The 21,381-nt window shown below is 39.2% G+C and overlaps 1 protein-coding gene across 4 annotated transcripts in view; it reads right to left on the reverse strand.

The window, feature by feature from the left end:
• wdr25 (WD repeat domain 25) overlaps positions 1–21,315 on the reverse strand; it is a 23,594-nt gene extending 2,279 nt beyond the window's left edge. The window contains exons 1-7 of one of the 4 annotated variants that reach the window (XM_040137930.1): positions 21,196–21,315; positions 19,746–20,498; positions 14,807–14,954; positions 5,657–5,787; positions 3,358–3,528; positions 2,521–2,661; positions 1–758 (exon numbers count right to left, since the gene is read on the reverse strand). The exon at positions 1–758 is cut by the window's left edge and continues 2,279 nt beyond it. In XM_040137930.1, the coding sequence (XP_039993864.1) occupies positions 537–758; positions 2,521–2,661; positions 3,358–3,528; positions 5,657–5,787; positions 14,807–14,954; positions 19,746–20,486 (1,554 nt within the window). In that variant the 5' untranslated portion in view covers positions 20,487–20,498; positions 21,196–21,315 and the 3' untranslated portion in view covers positions 1–536. Of the gene's footprint in view, positions 759–2,520; positions 2,662–3,357; positions 3,529–5,656; positions 5,788–14,806; positions 14,955–19,745; positions 20,502–21,186 lie in introns of all 4 variants that reach the window. The other 3 variants (XM_040137929.1, XM_040137931.1, XM_040137932.1) reach the window with 3 other exon arrangements.
• Between the last annotated feature and the right edge of the window lie 66 nt (positions 21,316–21,381).

A 21,381-nucleotide genomic window follows, 5' to 3' on the forward strand; every position in this document is an offset into this window, starting at 1 on the left:
CCCAAAGACTTTTTTTCTTTTTGTTTTGACAAAAACTTCAAGAACATAATAATGATGATGATGATGATGATGATGATGATGATGATGTCCCTAGCATCGCGGTTGTGTGCTTTGTGTGTGCAGCTAGACTGCTTTCCCACCGCCTACCACTTAAACTCATAACAACAGTTCACTCTTTGAATTGTAAAGAAAGGATGTTAAAACAATGCAAGATGGGCCAAATATGAATAGCATGCTTACATTAAGATTTACACAATAGTGACTGTTCTTGTGCCAGTATGAGTTCATATCAGTGGAAATTAAATGTGCGTGGTTTTGAAAATAACATGAAAGCATCATAATATACACAGTGTGAAAAAACTGTTTTTCAAAGGCAGCAGATGGAAGTTCTTATTATCTTATGCCAAGAGATTATGGGGGATTAAGTCTTGTAGATGGATGAGCTCGAGTTTGTAGTTTAATATGGTCTTCTCTTGGCAAACCTGCTACATCTTATAACTTTTTTCACTCCATATTTACTTGTTCATTCACAGTCCTCAGTGCCAGACCTTGATCTCACCAGCCCAGTCGCAGGTGGCCGCAGTAGCAGGCAGGACAGGGTGCTGAGACACACACAAACAGGGCTGGCTGTGGGCGTGGAGAGTGTGCAGCATCCGAGCGTTGTGGTAGTCGTAGAAGTGAGCGGAGCCGGTGGCGCTCCCTGAGGCCAGGATGGTTCCATCCAGAGAAAACTCACACTGCACTGCATATCCCTCCACCTAGGACAAATATATATATAATATATAATATCAGTTTCAATTGCATTAACCTTCAACCAGAAGCCATTTTTATGTTAGCATCATAATAAAATGAGTGTATTGTGATCTGGTAGATTATAGATTAGAGCATCTGAAATGTTAAAGAAGCAATGTGCATGTGGTCAGAAGGTTGTCATTTCAATGCTTAGAACAGTAGAATAAAACTGTTGGGAAGTAAAAGAGGTGCACTTTTCTATCCTGTACTACCACCTCAGGAATGCCCCTGAGCAAGGCACTTAAACCCCAACTACTTCAGTGGGTTGTGACAAGACTATGCTGTTCAGACACTAGGTGTTAATGTGTGTGGAACAGTGTGCTCCTGGAAAAGAGCAATTGTGCTCAGTGAATATTTCCGGTTTTTTGGGGGGAGTGATATGTTGATATACACTCAACTGACACTTTATTAGGTACACCAAGCTAAAACAAATGCAGTCTAATGCAACTGCCCTGCAATAAATTTTACCTTCATGATGGTTATAATGTCATTTCGGAGGCTGTACCTTGTGGTGCTGTATAAATATATACTGCATTTTGATAGGTGTTATTTTGTCCACCACATTTATATAAATGAGGGTAGGCTAATAACAGAAACACCTCTTTGTATAATGCAGTACTGTTCAGCAAATAAGTGTATAACAATAAAATAAAATTACATATTCTGTCAAAATAGAATATTAACGAATTTACAAACAAAATTTTCAGAATTTTCTCACATTTTTTGAGTATCCTTGACAAAGAGATAAATATGTCCCCTTTTGCAGTGGTTAAAAATGCTACAGTGCTGTAATACAAGTGGCTCTACATAGCTTGCAGTGGAAGAGTAGGATTGTGTTACTATCTTTTCACTGTAGCTCAGCAAGAAAACAGTCCTGGGAAACTCAAACAGGAAATTTGATAATGAGAGGACTACTTTTTGAAGATACCCACTTGATTTGTCTAACTCAGACTGCTGAACTAGCTGAATACTAGCTTTGGCTGGACTTTAGAAGGAATATTTGAACAGATCAAGGACAGATGTTAGATATTGTTCCCCGTCTATTCCGCTGGATTCACAGAAGGAAGGGATCTGTCATGCTGCAATGAAGTATTTATAATCAAAGGTTGTGCAATACACACTGGCTGGCTACAAACACATATATACTGTATAATGTTGGAACTGTTTACTTCAAAGTAGAATATAATAAAGAAAACATGAAAAAGGTTCAAAAATTAAATAGTTTTTTATGTTCTGTTGATTTGTAATGTTGTGTTGTGTACCTCAGGGTAACCAACGATAGAAAAAACAAAAAAAAAACAAAAAAACAAAACAAGACATGAGTGTGATATCAATTTGTTTCCTGTCCATTTCTGTATCTTTTCTTCAACAATCCAGACGCCACAGTAGCAGCTCAACATGTTTTCAGTGATGTTTATAATCTACAGCCATATTCTGCTCTGTTTGCCTCCCTCAGTGGAAATAGTGTATTGTACTTTGTGCGTTTGTTTTGGGGAAGGGGTCTACAGAGAAAACACTGCAGGCTATGGATCAACGTACGGTCTGTAGGTTATAATGAGTGTTTCATCAGTGTGTATACGTTTATTCTGCCTTTACACAGTTTTGTGCTGAAGTTGTTTGTGTGTCTGTGTGTGTGTGTGTACATCCGACTGCAGCGCTTTCTGTATTGATCAGGCCTGCGTAAACCCCCACCCTCATCCCACCCCAGAGGCAACAGTCATTACTGACCTTGTGTCCTTCGTATCGCCGCCTCTTGTTCATTCTATAGGGCTGCTCTGAGGAGAACACTGCCATGTAGTTCCCATTGGTCTGGGCGACAAAAGACTCCTCCAGCGGGTGAAGAGCCAGGCTTGGACACGTGTATCGCTCCTGGTGGCCAAATGAGAGGAGGGAATTTAATTCATTATTTGACCTTCTCTTGCCGTTACTATCCATAAAGTCAGCTGCATGTTAACTAGTCCATTAATTTGAAAAAGCCTCATGTTCTTAGGGTGAACAAAGTAACAAACACTTTATGATGTAATGCAATCAGTCTGCTGTGGTCACTTCTGAGGCCACACTTTGTGTTGTTGTAATGGATTGTATTATATGGCAATGTAAGAAGTTCCTCCTATTTTGTGCATCCTTTCCTTAAGATTCAGAGTAATATGGATAATTTGCAGGTTTCCTCAGACTTCCTGTACTGTACAATTAACTCTCAATTTAACTGCAGAAACACTGATTCAGAGAAGAGAGTTTATTCAACACAGAAAAAGCACAAAGGTAATTAAAACACATTTTTAAAATAGGTGGTACTCAGTAGAGCGCACACTTCCTCCGGCACTATGTAACTGTCAAAATATGCCAGTTCCACATGCCTCATTACCAACTTGTTTCACATCAGGAGGTTCACACATTTTCAGGAATGTACATTAAATGTACAATTAATTAAATTAAATGTGATTTGTTTGTTAAAATTCAGACTGTTTTTAAGCCTTTTAGCTAATAATTTTAACACGTTGTGCTAATCAGCACTATATTTATTCAGGGGCTATTTCTTTCTTATTCACACACAGGTTTCCTTACATGATAGATTTGGTTGGAGACCTTGGCTGTGGTCTGGTAGTCCCAGGCGATAAGGGTGCGGTCCGCAGAGTCTCTGCTCACACAGTCAGAGCTTGTTATAAAGTCCACACCACCTCTCAGAAACAGGATGTCCAAGGTCTGCTGTATTCCTGCTTTGTACACTTTCACCATCTGGAAACACACACACACACACACAGAAATTAGCATCAAGCTCATTAAAATTCAAAGTAAAAAAATGGAGAAAAGCTGTTCAATCTACAATGTAGGGGAAGTGTTACTGTGTGAGAAATCTCATGTAGTTACACTGTATATAGCACGTTCAGTACATGTAGTGCAGTTTAATAGAATTAGTGCTGAAGCCATAGATGATGCTTTTTTATAACACAGTACTTTCATGTTTGAATACATGTTGTTCATGGCATTCAGCTAAGCAGAGCAGTTAACAGGAAGAAGGGAAACATCTGGACTTCTGCCTTTAGGCGGGATGACAACTACTGTGTCAGTAGTTCTTGCCTAGACAGACAGTCAGTCGGTCGCCCTGATGTCACTTAAAAAATCCACCGGTAGTTGATCCAAGTGCATCCAAAAGTGTTGGTAGAACATAAACACTGTAATTTGAAGTTGCTGTATTAGGATAAAGCAGTGCCCTATAACGAAAAAAGTCACACATAGATGGACTGCACTTATGCAGCCTTTTTCTAGTCTTATCAACCACTCAGAGCGCTTTACACTACTGGCACATTCACCCATTCACACACATTCATACAAGCGCTTTTCTATACAGATTCCCACACCGATGATACATCAGAGGCAATTTGGGGTTCAGTATTTTGCCCAAAAACACTTCGACATGTGGACTGGAGGAGCCCAGGATCGAACCACCGACCTTCTGGTTAGTGGAGGACTCCCTCTACCTTCTCAGCCACGTCCGTCTAAAACAACGTGATATCAGAGCAGTAAACCTTTTGTCCATGGTGATAGTATATCACTTATCCGTTCCGGCCCCTAACAGGTTATCATTAGCACCTAAAATAATTGAAACTGAGCGTCACCAGCTGATTCGTGACAGTTTCCTGCCTTCAAACCAGAGGCTAAAGACTTTTTTGCAGATCAAAGTGGATCAAAATACTATATATCATGAAGAGGATCTTGAGAAGAAGGGTTTAAAGTGAATGACAAAACTAAAGTATTGTTGACCTGGATGGACATGGACGTAATACTTTTTGAATCTTTAAGCTGTTTAGGTCAAGAGAAGAGATGAGAGAAGATATCAGATGGTGAGATTCAATCAGTCATGATCTAGATAGAAGCAGAATTTCTCGTTCTAAGAGAACAGGTTATTGACACTTTTCTTTGCTAGCCCAGTCTTATCAGAACAGATTTTCACAGGGTGTTTGAATGGATTAGGTTTAATTTCAGAGCTACTGAGAGAGGGGCGAGCAGCTACACTCAACATTAGACAATTTAACTTTTGACCCATAACTTTAACTGCTCTCATTCTGCTTTGTAATTTTAAACAAACTTTTAACTATTAACTTTACTCTTTACAAAGAGTTTTAACATAACATGGTAGAGCAATGTCATGTATCCAGTTCAACCTCATGAGTTCTCTTGGCAGGACTTCAGACTAATGGTTTAATGTTGTACCTGTGGGTGGGTGAGCTGGTCCGAGCCCTATTTTATCTAGTGGGGTAATTTCAAACCAGTGCAATAAACACACAGCCCAGGGCTAAGACTGACAGGCAGCCAGGACGCTACAGCATTAACAACCTGTTTACGGAGGACTGGTCTGTGCTCACTCTGCAATTCACATCGACACCTACTGGCAGAAGCAGTCCTTGCTGTATTAAAGCTAAAACCCTGCCGGGAAACTATTCAGTTTGCCGAGGGGAAAAAATTACATATGAGCATTCAGATTTTGAGGAAGTGAATAGGATTATCATATAAAACAGTCCATTAATCTTAATAGTAATATTAGGTTGCAGCTTCATGGGAACAATTTATGAGCACCGAATGAAATTAAAATTTGCTTTGAATAATTAGCGAGACAACCTGCAGTGTTACTCCTATTTATGCGGCAGTATAATCCTTTTAGTGAAATATAGCACGGGTCATTGCATAGGGCCCAATGTGGACTACCTTGTTTGTACTGGTGTGTGATTCTGAGTGTGTAGGAGGGAGCTGTGGATGAGGAGCGTGTTTTCAAAGCATACATAGCTTAGATTTATAAAGGTCAAACTACAGCCGATGAACCAGAGTCAACAAAATGATAAACTGTAAGGAGGTTAATCAGTTTCACCTTGCAGCTGCGAAAGTCCCAGGCCTTGACCAGTGAACTGTAACCTCCACACAGGAATACATCTGGGTTGCTGGGATGCAGGACCGCACACATCACCTTGAACTGGTTGTCCAATTTCACTATCTGCTGCCCTGCAGACATGAAGAAATAACAGAGAAAGAGAGAGAGAGAAAAGAACAAGATCAATGCTTCTTTGAAACGATAAATCTTTGGTACTTTTGTCAGTACTGAACTCTTAGATTATGCAATACTAACTGAAGTATGATGGAAATAAGATATCTGTTTAATATATTATATCTTGTGATAAAAGCTGAGATTCTTATGATACTATCAATTTGCAAAATCTTGCACTCATAAACTCAGTTTTTACTTTCAATCCTGATAAACAGTGGCTTCAGAAAATATTCAGACTTTTCACTTTCTCCATACTTTACTGTGTTGCAGATTTAATTTTAAATAGATAGTGCCATTTCTGCAAATCAAAATACACTCCATAACCCATAATGACAAAGTGAAAATATATTTTTAGAAATATTTGCAAATTTATCAAAAATCTAAAACTGAATCTCTTATTTACAGAAGTATTCAGACCCTTTGCAGTGGCACTCCAGGTGCATCCTCTTTGCTCTAATTATCCTTGCGATGTGTCTAGAACTTGACTAGTGTCCACCTGTGGAAAAATGAATTGATTGGACATAGTTTAGAAAGGAACACACCTGTGTTTATATGGTCCAACAATTCACACACAAGGAACTCTCTGCAGACCACTGTGGCATAGATCAGAGCAAGAGTATAAAAACTATTTCTTAATCTTTGAGTGTTCACAAGAGGACAGTTGCCTGAATACTGGTAAAATTGAAGAAGTTTGGAATCATCATGCCTTCCTAGAGTGGGCTGTCCTGCCAAACTGAGTAAATGAGCAAGAATTGTGTGGCTCTTGGTCCAACGGTCCATCTAACAGAGCATCAGAAGTCCTCTGCAGAGATGGGAGAGCCTGCCAGACGGATTACCATCTCAGCAGCACTCCATCAATCAGACCTTTATGATAAAGTGTCTCGAGAGAAGCCACTTTGAGTTTGAGGTATATGACAGCCCACTAGGAGTTCGTCAGATGGAGAGACCTGAAGATGGCAGTTCACAGATGCTTCCCATCCAATCTGATGGAGCTTGAGAGTACCTGCCAGAAGAAGAATGGGATAAACTGACCAAATCCAGAGGTGCAAAGCTTGTAGAGGACTTGTCGAAGAAGACTGGAAGCAGTCATTTCTGCCAAAAGGGCTTCTACAACTGAATTAAGGGTCTGAATACTTTTGTTAATGAGATATTTCAGTTTTTGATTTTTAATAAATTTGCTAAAATTTGTTTTTACTTTGTCGTTATGGATTATTGAGTGTACACTGATGAGAAAAAATGGTAATTTTATCCATTTACAGATAAATCTACAACAAAGTCTGCATAAAATGAAGGGGTCTGAACACATTCTGAAGCCTCCTGTAGGCAGACATTTCAACCATTTTGGACTATAATTTGGGTCTAACCAGCCACAAGCTACATACAAAGCATGGCTATTGTTTGTGATGCACCTAGTGAAGAAACAGGGATACTTCTAAGTTCAACATCTTGTAAGGGAGTGTGTATTTGTGCCTGTGCAGTGTTTGCACCTGGGTGTGTCGCCTACTCAGCTGTAAGGAACTAATTTCCAGCTCAACTCTGACCCTTGGCTGGTTTCTGTCCTCTCCGGGCCCCGACATTTCCCTGAGGCGCCAAGGCTGGCCAAGCTATCACCTTATTGCTGTTTAATCTCTGCCCAGAGAGTATCACTCCTGCTGCTGCTATACACCACTATCTGAACAACCAATAGAATCGGCATGTGTTAGTTTTTAGGTGTTGTTAGAGTTCTTTGGCTAAAAAGAATAAAATGGTTCAGACTATTAAATGAATAAACTGCTGCAGTTTGTGCTGCATTAAAAGCTTGATTTTACATTTTGTCTTTCTCAACTGTCAAGACTAAACCAAACAAAACATACATTTCAACTACATTTCCTGTGAGACGCAAGTTCTGCTGAAACTTCTCTTTGGTTTGTTAATTTAGCGTCTTGTGAAGCGCCCATTAGATTCCTGCGCAGTAAACATTGTAAACATGTAATTAAATTGTGCCATCGCCTTTGCTGATAAACAGTGTGATTCAAAAACAAGATCACTAATAAAAGATACAGTAAATCTTGCTGTAAGCTACTGCCAAAGATAGTGTTCCCAATTTAGAGCATTTTCTGAAATTCATGAAGGAATGATGGTGAACTAAAAGAGAAGACAAACTTTCTTTGATCATTTCAGGTCAGAGGCAGGGGCTACGTTTGTTTAAAGGCTTCAGTTTTTGATCATGTCTTTCTGTCACTAAAAAAAGCTTCACATAATCTCACCCGAGATTGTGGCGAGATTCTTGTGATAAAATAAAGAGGCTTTTACTTTTATCATTAAATGCCTAAGGTCAGTTCAACAACTGAACTCTAAGTCTGTAAGTCACTGTAATGATGGTGGGTGTTTACCTGGCTTTTGTTACTTAGTGTGTGAGATGTAGCATGTTTGCCAGAGCCTGCCTGCCTTCTGCACACAGCAGCACATCACAGATATCAGACTCTGAGAAACTTGATTCAAACATCGCTCAAGACAAAATGATAATCTAAACTGACAAAGACGTAGTGATGTAGAAAAGAGAAACTACTGTTTTGGCTAGAGGCGGCTTTATCTAAATCAATTAAAAATGTCACACTTAAAAACAAAACAAAAACACTGACGGGCTTAAATATAATTAAGCCTGACAGGGTGCGACCAAAAATTAGTTTCCTGGGAAAACCACGAAGAAGGCTACATGAGAAACCAGAGCCAGACTATGAGCCAGCAGCTCTGTCAAAAGGCTATGCAAAGCAGTACACCTCAGGGTTCAACGGCTCCTCATTAATTCATCGAACAAACAACAAAGACCACATCCAAAACAGTCTTAGGCAGTTTGCCCACAAGAAAAACGCACTTCATTAACCACTTGTTCTAGGATTTTTTCCTGCCAAGTCTTTTTAGAAGGTAAGAATGAGTCACAGCTAATAAAGTACAGCAAAAAAGGGCCTTCTTTCACTTAATGTTGGAATAGCTCGCTCTCAGATTCGATTACATTGATCCAAACTTTTAACTGGCAATTTTGTCAGGCTCACACTTCCTGCTTAATTGGCTTACCCGCAGCGATACGGAGAAGATCTGTCATTGAGATTTGAAACTCATGTTTGGCAAGATGATGAGAAATCAACATTTTCCTCATAATGAATAGAGCCTCGTCATGTTTTAATTAAGCAAGATTAATTGGCTTGCTTGAGAGGGGAGATAAGGGAAGACTGCAGTGATCTGTCCCTCCCTTGCTATAGTTTACTTTGTAGTCCTGAAAGAACTGTGATCATGCTGTAGAGCTGACACACAGTGGAGAACTACAGAGAAGAGGACATTAGAGGTGACTGGGACGGCATGAATGAGGCACTTAGAGAAAAGGGAAGCAGGGATAAAATGGATGTTCTACCTCATTACCAGATCCACCAAAGCAGGCTGCTGTCGCTGCACATAAGGAAAGGTTAGGAAAACATTACTTGGTTTTGACAAGCCATATTCAAAAAATATTTTTGGAAATAGGCTTAATAAGCCATGTTTGCAACTAATTTTTATCTTTAAAAATATTTCACACTAAGTATCTGCTGAGTCCTGGTAAATGAGAAGGCGAGAAATCTTTTTTTCATGTGCTTCCTTTGACACTGCACAGCGCCATAAACCAAGAAAGCTTCAAGACGTATAGTAGAGTGAGTCCCTTTATAGCTAATGATAATGACGCCAAAGATACAACATTATAGGAAGTACAGGCAAAAAAAAACTGGAATTTAGCTCTTATCAAATAACTAAAATGCCGTATTAAGGCCACAAGATGTAGTTGAAAGCTTTGAAAACTCCAAAGTGGATCTTGTGTTGAGGTTTTTTTTTCTTTTTTCTTTTTTTTTTTTTTAAAATCAGGCTGTTGTTTGCAAGGGCAAGAATGCAACATGCCTGCACAATCACACATTAACCTCTTAAACACAGTAAAATGTAGCGTCATTTATGAGCAATTCATGCACTGTAATTCCATCTTTTCCTTGATTACTTGAACATTTTTCAATTATCAAGTGCTTAAGAAGCACCCTCCCATTTAAAACCCAGCACACAAAGTCTGCATATTTGGAGGTGTCTAAAAGTGTAAGCGACAGGAATCATCACTCTTTTTTCCCATCAAGCAAACTGCTAAACTGTAGAAATTCACTAGGGAATAAAGCATAATTCCTGGAGGGAGTGGGGAGACAGGACGATTGAAAAGTAGAAATTTAAAAAAAAACTTGGTATTAAGCAGCTCCAAACCATTGCATGCATAGACCTCTGGGAACACTTCCTACTTGAAGTTTGCTGCTTTTAATTCATACCACCATCGAAGCACACACAGTTAAGTTACCAAGCTACCAGCGTTTTCTCTGTTGTTGATGACTAACACTAATGTAAATTATAAATGTACCAATCACAGTAGAACAATCTCGGCTTTAGTCATTTTGAAACAAGCGTCTGTTTCTTTTTTCTGTCACATAACAGGGTAAAGCCTGTGTCAACCAGCAGATGACCATTGTAAAATAAAGCTTCCAAAGTAGGTCAAAATGCAGATACGCTTGCCGGTGGCATTTGGAGTAAACGCTTCTGTGCATGTGCTGCGACATGCATTGTCTCCTGGCGTGCAATGCTTGAGGCTCCTCTGTTTATACAGCCATATTGTATTGGTTACCACCCTGGATGTGTGAAGGAGGTATTAAGGTAAAATGGAAAATATCAAAGAAAATGCATTCATTGTACACTTTGTATTGTTGCAGTGTTTCTAAAAAAAATTGCCAATAGTATTTAAAACTTTATTGGATGTGGATATCTGGGGGGTATAAAATTAAAACTCTTGGATCATTCTCATAAATGCCAACCTAGGTTATGATTATATAAGCTTGACTGATGTTGTCATATTAACCAGATAAAATGTTACACAGTAGATAAATTAAACCCACAGTTAAGAAAATTACAATGTTTATTTTACAATCACAACTATACACATCTGAGTTAAGTCCATGCAAGTTAAAATAACTTTATATTGAAGCAATTACTATTAAATATGTAAAAACAATGATGTGTTAAAGACTTTTTTACAATGATGCACCTGATGTAACTGCAGCCATCCCCTGCCCCAGTTCAAAATATTGAGCTAGAAGCCTAAGGTGTACGTAATAAAATATCCAGTATAAACAATTACTGGATATGAGATTTGTTGAGAAAAAGAGTGAGCACTTCTCACATGGATTGCATGGTTGTCTCAGATATAAGTGATACGTTTTAAAACTAACTATTTTCTGTGAGATGTCCCCAGACTTAACACCACTCATTACTTTGCCCGTGCACTACTTGCATATGTGGCTTGTAGCTCTGCAATTAAGTGAAACTATCTTACAACCAAACTATTAGTGAAGCCTTTAGCTACATTCATCAGATGTGATTCTGCAAAGCCAAAGTGAGGTGAAAGGGCATTGCAGAAGCCCACTCCAATGCGCACTATTTTTGTGTATTATTGGTTTTTGGAGAGCAAGGACGATCTCTGTTCTGCCAGCGCTCGAAGGGATCTGGACAGAAGACTGAAGTCCTGCATACACATGCATGATCTGACACAGCAACCTGTGGCAACCTAAGGGTATATGGGAATATTTTCCTTTGCCAACCTGCACCAATCAGCCTTTCCAAGGACAACCGTGAAGGCATTGGACAACAGCTGCTACTTCACACTAATGCCCTCCAGATGAAATTCATTTATTCCACTCCCCAACTCCCACTCTCTGTTTCTCTTTCTCTGAATTTATTCTTCCTCTTTTCATTTCTTTCTCTTACATTCTTGCTCTCCTCTTCCTTTCTCTCTCTGCATTATGCCCCTTAACCTGCTCTCCCTCCCTATTATCCTCCTCTCCCTCTACTATTGCTATTCAGCTGTGACAGCCTGTCTGTGGCCCAATGGTAGGTGATATAAGATTCTACAAATTAAATTGGACAGAGGAACAACTGCAAAGATGGCCGAGGAAAATTAGCCCACACACTATTGTGAATGCACATGCACTACTATAATTCCACTTCTCTGTAAACATACCAATTGGTGCAGCATTTGGTTAGGTATACTGCGGTGAAGTACGGGGTCAGGTGTCCTTCAAGACTCTGCCGATCGTTAAATGGCTTGTACACCTCTCCAAAGAGAGCTAAATTGAACAGAATAGGCAGAGCTTCCTTCCTTGTTATATTTGAGAGGCTCTGCATTACTGCGAAGCGTAAAAAGATCAAATTAATCCTGATTACAGTCTGACGTGGCAGACACTGAGATCCCTCAATATTCCATCATTCTTGGTAAAGAGAGTGTTGACACATATGCTGCATGAATGTTGTGAGCTTCATTAACTTTTCAAATATCCCATAATAATTATGCCAACACCTTGGTGTAGCCCTGTCATATGTGTCAAAAATCTAAATCCTGTGGAAAGATGGGAGTCATAGCTTACCATGTTTTGATGATTACGAGGCAAATTATGCATGCAGCCTGGTCTCTATTTTCTTTTCACTGATCGAATATGATTGGTTATCAAGTGTCAGTGCCTTGGTCTTAGCTGTGCCACATTAAATTGCACTACAACCGAGTAGAAAACTGGCCTGACATTCCTAACTCCCATATTAATATGCAACTAAATTGAATTTTCTTCATCTCATGCTACCATAGGAATGCATGCTTATTGCTCTGTCATGCCAGCACACATCTGCAGATCCTCATCCTCAGAAGCAATAGGGTTTATTCAATTTCAAAGACAAATAATTAATAATAGTAGAAGGAATATGAATAAGAATGATAAAAATATCATTTAAAATTGATTAATGTGTGAGGGCTTTCTGGACATCTGACATTACTTAAAAGCCGTTAGCTTGAATTTACTATTGGACGTCCTACAGTGCTGAGCAAGGCCCTGCCAGCTACCAAAGTATAAGACCAAAATAAACATTTGTTTGCTTATGGTTGTGGTGGTTGACGTTCCAGTATAAGGTCATGGTGGCTGCTCCCGTGGTGATGTATCCATTATTGATCCCCTTCCCGGAGCTGCCTGTGTGTTTAATGGGCTGGCCAACCTATTATCCGTAGGCTTTATTGGCAGTATTGACAGACATGCTGAGAGGGGAAGTGCAAACGGCAGCAAGGCATCACAGCAATGTGTTGACCCTAGAGATGTAGATGCCACAGGGCTTCAAAACAATGTCTGTTGTATGTTGGCTCATTGTGTAGAGCCTCTCTGTGGTCTTTTTCTGTGTGTTAAAAAAAAACTCATGTCATTCTACTTACTGGACAAGCAGTCTACCCGTTGTTAATTGTCTGTATGAGTTGTTCCCATCCTTTCTGCTATGCTTGTTCAATGCACACTTCACCACAAAACAAAGCAATTCCAAAGGGCACCAAATTGTTGATATCTTCTAAATGTAACCTTGAAAATGCCTTATATGATCACACAAAAGGGCCGGCAAACTTAATGAACCTGTAGATTTGGATCAAAGTGGACTTTACTGTTGGTAAACAAAGATGTGTACAAAATAAAGTTTTTCAGAAAGTAAGAATGTTTCTTTTTTAACCATATACTGAGTGTGCGTGTTTGTCAGTGTGTGAATTGATTGTGATACACTGGGAGAGAGAAAGGAAGATAGAGAGAGATGTGTCCCACTTTAGGGGCTATCTCCACTGAGGTAGACATGTAGCCTCCGTAGAACTTAATTTAGAGGAATAACCTTCTCCCGAAATGAGACAGTCTACAGATGATTCACTATAGTGTCACTGTAGGTTTTCAGTTATTTACAGCAAACACTGATTTGAAGCAATACAAATATAAGTGCAAGGTTTAAATAATGCAAATAATAATTACAAATAGGTAATTTATAATAATATAATAAAATGATAAAAAGATGTTTTTGTTATTCGCTTCATGTATACCCTTAAAATTATTTACATACATAATGATTAAGTAATGGAAGGAATATCACTATTGCTGCAAACTCTGTGATAAACTCAGAATTATTCAACTTTATGAGTTGACGTTGCTCAAATGCACAATTTAACTAGACTGGCACTCAGTAGAGCACATACCTCCGCCAAGGTGAAAAGTGCCCTATCTTGCAATATTAAGGAAAGTGATAAAATAATTCCTGGATCTGACCCTTTTCACCGAATCTGCACCAAATTTTAATGGGTTTTTCCCTGGCCCATGCCCCATCCCTCCACCTAGTGTGGCGCAAATCGGTTCATTACTTTTTGTGTAATCCTACTGACGAATAAACCAAATGACAAATAAACCAACGAACAGACATGGGTGAAAATACAGCCTCCTTGGCGGTAGCAAAAAAAGTGGCAGGAACCCAGTGGATTTTTGGATACCAAAGGCTTAAAAGAAATATCAGTTGTTTAATTTACAGTTCTTCGCTGCAGTTGGAGGAGTCTTTGAGATGGGATAGTCGATTGGTTATGATGTTTTCACTCTAGGAATGCAGACTTCGAAGGCGGCGGCCCCTGAAATGGGTCCCAACTACAGAGAGACAGTGAGCTAGAGCTTTGCAATTTACATAATGGGTTTATAACTGGTTTTGGGGCTGAAGCCAATTTAAATTCACTCCCCACTTAAATTACTATATTAACTCTGAATTTGGAGAAAATAAAGTTGCCAAGAAGTTTTGTTTTCCCACACCAGCAATATGCTTGGAGAAAAATGTTTGATGAAAAGCAGCTCAAACTGAATTACAATTAAGTAAATGTAAGGCTTCTCGACTGTAGCTTTCTTAATATTTGAGGAAAACATAAAGGCACACCAGAGCTGTACTGGTTTAATGTATCTAACCACAGGTGAGAAGCACTGGACTTTAGACAAATGCAAAATTGTATTTAATGTTGAGTTCAGTTGAGGGCAAATTCACAGTGATACTTAAAAAAGTAAATCTGGTGCTTTGTTATGTGACATTGTGTTCTTCAGACCTGCAGAAAGAAGTGTTGCTGCTCACCTGTCTCCACGTCTGTGATCACAGCCGTGTTGTCAAATGAGCCAGTGAGAAGGTGTCGCCCGCAGGGGGTCCAACAGGCATCACGCACAGCTCCCGAATGGCAGGTGTGAACCCTGAGGCATCGCCCACTCTCTGCTCCATCCCACACCTGTCAGACATGGGCATGTCGTACCAAGTCAAATTCAAAAATACACCTTGACTGCAACAACAAAGTCTTTTTTTTTTTTTTTTACTGACTGTAAACAAGCTCAAATGTTTCTGTTCATGTTTCTGCCTCCACTGCCTGAAATACACAGCTATAGACCAACTTCAGGTTAAAGGAACTGATGTCACTTAATGAGCAATTGTGAAATCCAGAAGAGGAGATTATATAAGTAATTCATCCTTAGTCTTTTTAGGGTGCTTTTTTTTACTGAAATTTAAGAACTACAAACAGAGTTCTACGAAAGCAAAAAATGCTATAAGTGTGCTAATCAGCTTAAAGGCGACACTGACCCCTACATCCTTTATACAGCAAACAAACACCTGATACAACAACATGCAGTATGACAGAAAGAAGCAGTGGAAAACAGGAATGATTCCTTCAGACAAACAATAAGAAAGGACTGGCATGCTCTGAATAGTTTCAAGGCACTTTACTAATAATCAAATACTGCAGGTCAGACTTGGAGGCCTCTGCTATCGTCACCAAAAAAAGGAAAAAAATTAATGAAATTTTTCTGCCATGCCTTTACAAATGATGCACGTAAGGTTCCCTCCATCACCGAAAATCGTTCCTGAGTGAATGAGAACTAGTGAATCTGTTTCTTAATCAAAGCTGAGAGAGATTTAATCTAAGCCTTCCTCACCTAAATTCTATTGCAGTGAAACAAAATGAAATTACTCAGAAAAGTGCCTCTGGATAAATTGGCATAATACGTCTACAAATCAGGCTTATTTGCGGGATTTAAAAGCAAACACAACATCCGTAATTATTTAAACTAATTACCTTTGAGTGTGCATATAACTCAATTCCCCGTGGGTTGTGATGGTTTTAATGGTTTTGTATAGTTAGAGGTTTCTCTGATTAGAGACAGAGCAGAGGAGAAAAGCACCCTGCTGCCTACTGTTTGTTGTGACCGCCATAACTATGCTATCTAACACTGCTGGTTTGAAATGTGGTATCATTGTGCGAATAAAGCCTAAAAAAAGCAGACAGTGATTTATGAATGAGGTGTTAATCCGCCAGATTATCCTATAGTTGATTTTGGCTTTGTCTTTAATCAGTGGTGTGGCGTTTTTGCAATGTTCAATTGACAAACAGGCTGGTCAATATTGTGACATGTTTTTATCAGATTCCGTGCTGATAAAGATAAATTATTCTTTTGTCAGACATGTCAAAAGACAGAAGATTCTCCCTGAAGCGCAGCCTGAAATTGAGTGGGTGGTCCGTTCTGGTGCCCACTGAGGTGAGGTATTACACTAATGATGAAGTACTTTTTCCTTCCCCAGCACTGCCAGGGCCACAGAGGAACTCTGTAGATCTGCACTGCAGATCCCTTTCTGCCTCTTTCTGTGTTTCATTATTAAAGATGAGTCCTCCATATAGCACATGAAACACACTGAGTAGTACTGTGCCACAGCTCCCACAGGAAATAGATGGGGGAGAGTGACATATCAATCCAGCAGGCAGTAGTTTAACAAACAGAATGCCAGAGATGCCTCCAGAGTGAAAAACAAGTAACACAGGGAGAAATGGAGACAGAGAGTCACACATTTGATTGCTAAAAAGGTAAATATTGAAGAGATGCATCTTTTAAGAATATTTCCATGCTTTGTGCAACAGGATATTCCACTTCTCTGTATGATTTTAGGTTTTATTGAATCACTGCAATCTCAAGGTAACATGAAAATCTGATAAACAGCAACTGATAATAGGATCTATAGTCACAAAAGCTTCCGAAAACATTCAACATTCAAGTCTGAAAAAGTGGCGTGTTGCTTAAGCTCCGTCACCAGGGTGCTTCCTATGGATGACAGAATTAATGATATGCACCATAACAACACCATTCAATGCACACACAATTGCAATAATCCTGTACAATGTGAGAACTGTGCATGGGTGAAAATGAGCGCTTGTTTATTTGCATCCCCCTTAATTTCACCGGCCACTTAACAGACACGCAGAGCGGATTCTCGCGGATGACTCATTGGAGTAATCTGCTTCCTAAACGACTCTTGGTAATTAAAACTAAATTGGTATTCGTGTTATCAACTTAAAACTGCTGCCTTACACCTGCTGTAGCCATGGTGACAACAGCTTGCAAACAGGCTGGAATAATAATAGTCTCACTCTGCCTCTGAGGAACTGACAGATAGGATAGAGGAAGAGGAGTCGGAAGCCTGAAGGGTGTCGGTGAAGAAACACAGCCATGAAGGGGAAAGTGTTAAGACTTTATAGAGTATGCCCCCTCTCTGTCTTCAGCCAAACTGAACAGAAAAGCTGCAGTCAAAGTGCTGAAAGACATAATCAATATCGCTGTACAATATGTCAATAAGTAAGCAATAATGTATGACAAGGTGTAATGGTACAAGAAAATAAACAATGCCACATTTTCACAAATGACCAGGTTTTTTCTTTTCCAGGAAAGGAGTGTATCATTGTACTCATAGCATGGCTGCTTCTCAAACTAAAATGTTAAACTGTCTTTAAATTATGTTTAAATGTAAATACTCTTATGTCATTTTCACAGCTGAGACACTTAGTTTGTTTATCTGCAACCATTTTAATAATTTATTAACGGTCCAACTTTTCAGGTGAAATGCAAACATTTTTTCCTATTTCCAGCTTTTCATTTGCTGAGGATCTGCTGCTTTTCTTTGTCTGCTATAAACGGAAAATCTTTGAGTTGGGACTATAGGTCAGACAATGCAAACAACAAGACTACAGCTGAAACAATTAGTTTATCGGTAGAAAAAATGCAAAACACTCACTAGTTCTCCCTTTTCCATTGTGATGATTTTCCTTTTTTCCTCTGTTTTACATAACTTTAAATGAAAAATCGTTTGGTTTTGGACAGTCAGACCAAACAAGCTCTTTGAATATGTCATCTTTGGCTCTGAGAAATTGTGATGGCCTTTTCTTTCCACAATTTTTTTACAAATTCTTGACGCTTTTACATTTAACAATTGATTGAGAATCTGCACATTAATCGGAATAATGAATTAATTAAAATAATCATTAGCTGCAGCCCTAGGACACTAAAAAATTACGGCTATAAATAATTGTTATAGGCATTTTTAAAGTTATTTTCTTCCTTTTAATAAAGAAAATGATAAATCAATAAATCTACAAATAATGAATAATAATAATAATAAAAGTTAGTTGCAACCCTATATTTTTTCAAAGTTTATACTTAGTATAATCTATGAGTAGTTTTATTAGTGAGAGTTAACTGGTTAACACAGCGAAAAGCTAAAGCACTGTTGCTATGGTTACCTGCACTTTACTGTACTGTATTTTGGATGCTGATTTACAACAGTGAATAACTGTAGGCCACAACTGTGTTTGAGCTGTCATGTAGTGCTATTTTAAAGAACAGTTGCCATCAAATCAGAAGCAAATATTTTGTGTGGCCATAATATACAGTTATTACATGGCCAGAGATCTGTATTCTTGCAATAAATAACTAGCTTGACTCCATGAAGGGAAACACCTCTTATTCTCTGCCATTCATTAAACACACCGACAAGTAAGGCGGTGATAAAGAATAAGATCATCTTTTTCTATAGAAAATATGATTACTTTACTTTTTATTATTTTGCTGAAATTTATTATTATTACTATTTTAAATCCATCTTAAATAACATATTTTTTTCATTGAAATCCTGTGTGTTTTAAAATCATCTTAGGACTTAATAATTTTCAGGACTACATAAAGATCATGATGAATCTTTGCTAAGAATAAAAATTGTATACCACCTCATCTTCCTGCATAGTCTGATCTAAAGAATGCCTGATTCCAACAAGTTGAAAAATGGTTCTACGATAGCTGAAACTTCTGTGTTAAAACTGAATATCTCTGATCTCAGTATGAACTTATAGCAGAAAAAGGTTTACCAGTTGAAAACCCTATTATTAAAAATGAGCAAACGGCTCACAAGACATGTGCACAGAGGATTAGAAGTATATCACATGCTCCTCTATACACTGGTTTCACAGAGCACACTTGGTTGGAGAAAATCCTTGCATACAAACAACTAAGATTTTTCTTCCCCTTCTCTACTTGTCTCCACCATCTGCTCCAAACAGTCCTTTCCAGGAGCCAGAAGAGGTGGCTGCCATGCTGCTGCACTTGTATAATTATGCAAATGACCAAATGCGTATTTAAATTATTAATTATTCAGAGCCCTGTTAGGATATTGGTGGGGTACGTGACTTGTCACGTACCCCACCAAAAGGTCATTGCTTGACCTTTACAGTAGGGAAATGAGGGATTGTTTTCCTGGTGTGAAATACAAGAAAAGAGGGGGGGGGGGGTCAGAATGAAAGAGAGACCGACAGAGAGGGAGACAGAGATAAATAGGAGGTCCCATGGGTCCTGCCATACATTCAACTGACAGTGACTGATATGATTCTAAAGAGAGTGGTTTATGGTGCATTTACAAATTGAGGCAGCAGGGCAGATATGATCTCCCTGCCTATAACACCGTGCAAGTTACACTGAATGTCAGGTAAAGTAATTACCCCCTAAGACCACCCCAATGCACTTGGCACCTGCCCAAAACTATACTGATAAATGGATTTTTGTGTTCCAGACCACGACGGATAACGTAGCAGGCAACATGACAAAGGGTGACAAATTTTAATACACGGAAAAAACATCAGAATGATGACTAAAACTTGAATTGCATAAACCAATTTGAATGAAAGAAGAATTGAGTGAGCAGCTGTCATTACCTTGAAAGTCTTGTCCATGGAGGCAGACAGCAGCAGATGACTGAGATGAGGCACAGGACACCACTGCACTGTGTTGACTGGGCCCTGGTGGCCTTCCAGGCTCATCAGAAGCCTCCTCGGTATCCCTGCTGCGCCGGGCTTTTGAGCAAGATACGGCTTCACTCTTGCCGACACATCTGAGAGAATTTGGCTTTCCCTGGTCTGATTCCAAGGGATTCTCTCTGATGGATACTTTGAGTCCACTTTCTCTACTGAAGTGGCAAGTCTCTGTCTCTTGGGAATGTACGGTCTGATGCCAGACGGGACAGTGCAGTGTCTTTTTGCTGGGTTCAACCCGCCATCAAAGCTTTGTGGCATGTGAGAAACAGTCTGCAGTGTTGAGATCTTCTCCTGAGTCGCAGGTAAACTCAGAGGAGCTGCAGTATCTCTAAAATGCCTATCTTTTGCTGTCCTGCTACTACAATAATGTATCTCCCTGTCAAAACAGCTCTGTGGCTGTGAAATGGGGCGTAATGAGGAATTGCTTCTTTCTGAGGTATTTCCATGATATTTCAACACTGTCCGGTCACGGTCAGGGGTAAAACTTGGAGGGTTGTGTGTTATATTTGAGTTATTACACACCACAGCTTCTTGGTTTTGTTCAGAAGGTCCAGTTTGGGCACAACCTGGTGCTCCCGCCCTTGCTTGATCTAGGGATTCATCCTCCGACTCTGAGTCCTCATATTCCACTAATGAAGACATCTTCACACGACACTGCTTGAAAATAAATGGTCAAGAGGTGAGATAGTTAAGTATTGTTATTCATTTAGATACCCAATGGTGACATCTAGTGGTTGCTTGTACCTCTGCACCCAAAAGTAGCATACTCACTTCTAACTTTTGTTAGATTTGTTGACATTAAAATAATTTGGCCGGGCAGTTTAACCACAAATTTGCAGATGTTTTTTTTTTTTTTGGGGGGGGGGTGTATTGTCACTTTTGGTGTGAAATGTCTAGCTGCCAACTCCAAGCACCAGCCAAGCATCATGGGAGGGACATATAAAGAATAAAAATCCACTATGAGCCCAGAGTTTCGAGTTACGCGTTAAACGCGAACCCTACGTGAATTGTTGTCCTGTTAAGTCTTGTTATCTAGTCAACACAACAACCAGAACAGAAAGAGAGGAAATACCCAGCTAGGTCAATTTACTACTTTTAGACATAGCAAACACACTGTTGCAGTTACCGTTGTTTTGTTTGTTAATGTTACTTGACTTATAAACCTACAGACTGGACCTTGTCACTACAAACGTTAGCTTAAATCCAGACGTTTAACGATACGTTTTATGCGTTAGGTTATTGTCTTGTGCCACCAACATAGCAAAATTAGCTAATGTTAGTCATTTGCATTCATAATATATCCTATAATCAAACAAAAGCTATCGGGTGAATCTGCCTTTACCCGTTGTACCTGTGGTCCGGTAAAATCCTCAATAGTTAGCTGACTGTAAAAGCGTTATCAGTCTCACACCAGGTCCCAACATCCCGCAAATCCATTTGAGTAAATGCAATGTTTCAGAATAAAAGTATTGTTTCGATTTGTCCACTCATGTCAGAGTCGTCCTACGCGTCAAAAACTTTTATTTTGAATTCAGCC

This window comes from Xiphias gladius, chromosome 10 (assembly GCF_016859285.1).
Source record: "Xiphias gladius isolate SHS-SW01 ecotype Sanya breed wild chromosome 10, ASM1685928v1, whole genome shotgun sequence".
Taxonomy (NCBI): Eukaryota; Metazoa; Chordata; class Actinopteri; order Istiophoriformes; family Xiphiidae; genus Xiphias; species Xiphias gladius.